The 5,160-nt window shown below is 33.1% G+C and overlaps 1 protein-coding gene across 1 annotated transcript; it reads right to left on the bottom strand.

Moving 5' to 3' along the window:
- Positions 1-434: 434 nt before the first annotated feature.
- On the bottom strand, positions 435-2,798 carry LOC114257913 (polygalacturonase-like). The gene is made up of 4 exons (XM_082877091.1): positions 2,340-2,798; positions 1,364-1,653; positions 1,008-1,236; positions 435-653 (listed from the first exon to the last, which is right to left on the bottom strand). Exons 1-4 carry the CDS (start codon positions 2,796-2,798, stop codon positions 435-437), a joined length of 1,197 nt encoding a protein of 398 aa, XP_082733217.1.
- Positions 2,799-5,160: the final 2,362 nt, after the last annotated feature.

The raw sequence follows: 5,160 nt of genomic DNA, 5'->3' as shown, positions 1-5,160 counted from the left end.
GGGCAAAATTATTTATTCCACTAAAATCTAATAGATAAAAATGGTAAAAAAGAAAATAAATTAGGGTCAATATATTGTATGTATTGTTCTTCTTAAGCTCAAACACTTTTTTTTTTAATATATATTTTCATTTTAATAAATATGAATCAAACTACACTTATAAATAAATATCGACTAAACCATATATGAACCCAATAAAATATTTTGGGCCCTTTAAATTGATCCTAAAAACAAAAAAAAAAAAAACAAAAATACTGAACCTATAACATTTTACTAAAATTGAAGGCTATTTTTGGGCCAAAATTTTGGAGGCTAATGCACTGGCCTTAGGCCAGGTTATACTATAAAACTCAATCTTAAACTATAAAAACTAAACATTTGTGTGCCCATATGCTTTTCCTCTTCTAACTTTTTTTCTCCATCATTGCTAGTAGCTACAAGCAACTTGTGGGCTGAACTGAACCACAAGAAGTTCCTTCAGCATTAACACATGATGCAAGAGCTGGTTGATTCATATGTGTGAGGTGCACATCTTTTAAAATTATCTTGCTGCATGGATGCTGTTTGCTACAATCAAAATTCACAGCAACTTCTGTCGCTGATGTCCCATGAATGTCCTGATATGTCACACCGCTGATCTTCACACCCGAGACCTGCCAAATATATAAAATAAAAAAAGTATTAAAATCAAAGTAAATACTAGTTGGGTGAATTCCAAATGTACAAACAATTACCCAATTATGGGAAGGCTGGGTTTTAACTTTTTAACATAGGGACTAGGGAGAAGAGGTGTTTCATTTAGTTTCGTTTTCAACAAATGGATTTAAGATTATCCAGCTCAAATGTGACATGAACAAGGGCCCTAACAATAAAAACTCCCCTACGTCACCTTGTATGATGCTTAGCAAACAGTGATGTGTGTAAATAAAAATTGCTACTATTTTTAAACCCCCCAAAACAAAACTTCACACAAAAAAAAAAAAAAAAAAACACATAACAAATCTTACTTGATTTGGGCAATTTGTGTTGCCAGGGCAGTAATTTTGGTCGATAATAATAGGGTTTTGAACATTAACCATGGTAGCATGCTGGAAGAGCACACCCCTAACAAATCCATCGCTGGGCTTGGCCCATGTCTTTATCCTCAAACCATTTTGTGTACCCGTAAATGTAACCGTCTTAACTGTCACATTTTGCACTCCTGATTCTTGCAAGTCCTTCCCTAGACTCCCAATGCTGCACCAAAATATAATAATTTTATTTCTTTTTCATACAAGTGGCATGGGAAAATAACACAAGGGAAAGATATATTGCAAGTGATAAGACTCGAACAAAATGTTGGAAATATAAAAGCAATGTTTACCTAATTCCATGGCCAGGGCCGCAGGCAATGCTCTCAACCCACAAATTGGTAGTGCCTGGACCCACTGAGATACAATCATCCCCAGTAGCAATCTTGGAGCTCAAAATGGTGACACCGGATGATCCTCCAACATGAATGCCGTCTGTGTTTGGGCTGTTTCCTGCCGCTGACACCTTCACTCCTTGTAACTTGACGTTGTTGCAGCTATTGATCACAATGTGGAACATCTGACTGTTTAGTGATGTTAATCCGCTGACCACGACGTTGTTTGAATTACTGAATTCTAGGGTCTGCAGTTTAATGTTCCAATTAATTACTTCAATCAATCATCTAAGAATAAAAAAAGCAACTAAATTAGGGAATATATTGTTACTGGTCCCAGCAAAATATAACTATTGATATTGGAGAAGCACTAATCAAGATTGTCTTATTTTATTTTATTATTGCTTAGAAAGAGAGAGAGAGAGAGAGAAAAAAAAAAAAAAAAAAAAAAAAAAAGGAGATTTGTTTTACAAGACAAAATCACTAATGAAAGCCAATGGTTGACCTATAATACTAGCTTACAATAACCAATATTAGGAATATATAATATATGTTGCAATAATTTGGTATATGTATATGGATAGAAATCTGCTTAACCCAAAATTGGAGCCTGTGTATCCCAAATCATAGAGAGTCAAAGATCACTTTGATCTTATTACTCAGAATAGCTATTCCGAGTCAAGAATAGCATTGCCACTAGTGGTGGTACTGAATCAATTTTGCACTGCTGCTGAAGACCCAGAACTTGTAGTGGACCAAAAAGTGATTTATTTATTTATTTGAAAGTTGGAAGATTTCTATGACACCCAGTTTCTTTTTCTTTTTTTTAAATGACTGTGGAGTCCTGTTGTGAAAGGAAAGGAAAGGATAACAGTCCCCTCAACCAAAGTAAGGGTAGAAAAGGACAGAAGAGTAATTTAAAGTAAAAGATTACCGTAGCACCAGCAGGGCAATTCTTGCCGTAAGACTTGCAAGCCCACAAAGCAGTACCTTGAGCGTCAAGTGTACCACCATATATAGAAACACCATTGACATTCTCAAATACAATCCAGTTATGGCTATGTCCGAGGACATTGTAATCTGAGGGAGCCACAAGAGTGCCGTCGATATGAACGGTGATGGCATTGTTCTTGCAGGTGTCCCCAACAAAGATTGTTTTGGATGCAATCAAGTATCTTCCCTGAGGCACGTATATCGTAGCCGGGTATGCCGAGCCACAAGCTCCATCCCATGCACACAAGAACGCCTTGCTTGAGTCTGTCTTCCCATCTCCTCTTGCTCCTAAACTAACCACATTGTATGTTGGTGTTGCGCTTGCTAACAACGATGCATACAAGAAGATCATTGACACTAGAGTGAGAACAGAAGAAGTCATGGCTTGCACCATCTTCATGTTTTTTAGTGAGAGAGAGAGATTGTTGGAGGAAGAAGTAGATCGTGGTGACGAGCTGATGCGGTTTGAGGGGTATTTATAGGCTTTGAGTTTTGAGTGCCTTGTTTGGAATTTTTATTTATTTTTTTAAATAAAATTATTGAAAACAATATTTAGTAATATAATTACCAACGGAATTTGGTAGGCATGTTCAATTTCCATTATTTTATAAGGCATACTTTCCAAAAAGGCCTTTTTGAATTGGAGATTTTTCATTGCCATATGTGTATGCAGATCCAACGCTCTCCCATGGTTATAATGAAATTGTGAAATAAACATGAGAATAAATTTTGCGTGTAGTAATTTTGGGAGGTATATAGTAATATAAATTTTCATTGCCATATATGTCTTTTAAAAATAACTATATACCTCCCACGTTATTCTAGAATAAAATGCAACCACTAACACCATTAAGTGTATATGTGAAATTATTATAATACCCTCAAACATTTTTTTATTATTATTTTCTTTTTTTTTTCATCTATCATACACATAATTTATAATGTCCAGTATTAATTCAATCAAATCACAATTAATTATAAATTCTTAATTGTTTATTATAATTCTTAAATTTTGATTCTAATTTTAATTTAATTATATTTTAGATCACAATTAATTGTAAATATTCAACTATTTATTGTAATTACTAACTTTCTATTCTAATTATAATTTAATTATATTTTATATCACAATTAATCCTAAATTCTTAATTATTTATTATAATTTCTAACATATTAATCTAATTTTAATTTAATTACGTTTTAGATCATTTCTTAATTGTATTTTATATTTTAAATCAATTCTTAATTATATTTTAGTTTAATTTATTTTGTTTTAATTAACATATTAATCTAATTTTAGGTTTAGAGAAAATAAGGGTAAAATTGTCATTTTGTTGTAGTAATTTCATTATAATTTTTCAGAAAACAAAACTCACTCTAAAAAGTAACGTGTGTAATACACCTTCTATTAGTTTAGATGAAAAAACTAACGGTAACACTTTAATCCAAAATTACATAAGGACTTCCTAGTTATATTTGAACGATAGGAAGATAAAGTGTTCCAGCCCTTAAACGACAAAGAGGTAAAATAGATTTAACTCTAATAAATAAATAAATTATTGATGTGGCCAATTTAACTACATACCTCAGTGGTAGTATTACATATGATGAATTACAAATATATTTTCTGAGATTTGCATAAAATACAGATTGCCCCTACGATTTGAAAAATTACAAATACCCCATCGTCAGAAATTTTTTATTCGACAAAATTAAATAAAAAAAATAAAATTCATAATTCCTATAATAAAATTACTTAAATTATTAATTGAAACATATCTCTAACATCATTAAAAACTGTTAATTGACTTAATGATTTATTAACACTACAAGCGAAAACATCTTGGGTGACCATCTTTTTTGAGATAGTGGCAAAAAAGTACACTAATCTGCGATCAACATTTATTTTGGTCATAGATGAGTTGTGCTTTCGCGACCAATGATTTTTCTGTGGCTAATAGGTAATTTTTTGCGACCAAATATAAAATGTGGTTGTGCAAAGTAATGACGGGAGAGCGAAAAAGAAAAGGCGAGATGTCAAACCCTTTGGTGACTAGTAAATTGTGATCGCAAAAAGGAAAAAAGATACAGTGTAACAAAACTATGTAATTTTGAATTTCCTAAATCAAAAACACGTTTCCTTAATCGATTGAGCTTCATTTTTCATCGTTGTCCTCTTTCAACTCCCCATGTTAGATTGGTTGCTATCATATATCTCCTCATTCTCTACACTTCCAATCGGTTCAACGAAACCCTAGCCACCATCTCCGTTCACTCCGTCCCATGTTTTATTGCCTTTTCATCTTCGGCTCCGCATTCTACTTACCTTATAATCGAAACAACCTTCGATCCAACCCATTCATTCATAATTGAAACGACCTTTGGCCCAACATATTCATTCATAATCAAAACGACCTTTGGTCCAACATATTCATACATAATCGAAACGACCTTCAGTCCAACATATTCATACGTAATAAACGACATTTGGTCCAATGTATTCATACATAATCGAAACGACCTTCGGTCCAACATATTCATACGCTCGTTAATAATCATAATCATGTTCACATTTGTATTCACATTCGTATTTACATTCAAAACAACCTTCTATCCACACAATTCCTTATTCAAAATGACCTTTGGTCCATTTAACAAACATATAAAATGACCTTTGAGGTATCTAGAGAGCCACTTCGGCTCAGTCAGTGCAGTAGGACTATACTCTGAGAGAGGAACATGTGGATCAAAGGCCACAAGGA

This window comes from Camellia sinensis, chromosome 7, assembly GCF_055761805.1.
Source record: "Camellia sinensis isolate YWXY chromosome 7, ASM5576180v1, whole genome shotgun sequence".
Lineage (NCBI taxonomy): Eukaryota > Viridiplantae > Streptophyta > Magnoliopsida > Ericales > Theaceae > Camellia > Camellia sinensis.
Note: the sequence above shows the minus strand (reverse complement) of the source record. Positions and strands in the feature narration are given on the sequence as shown.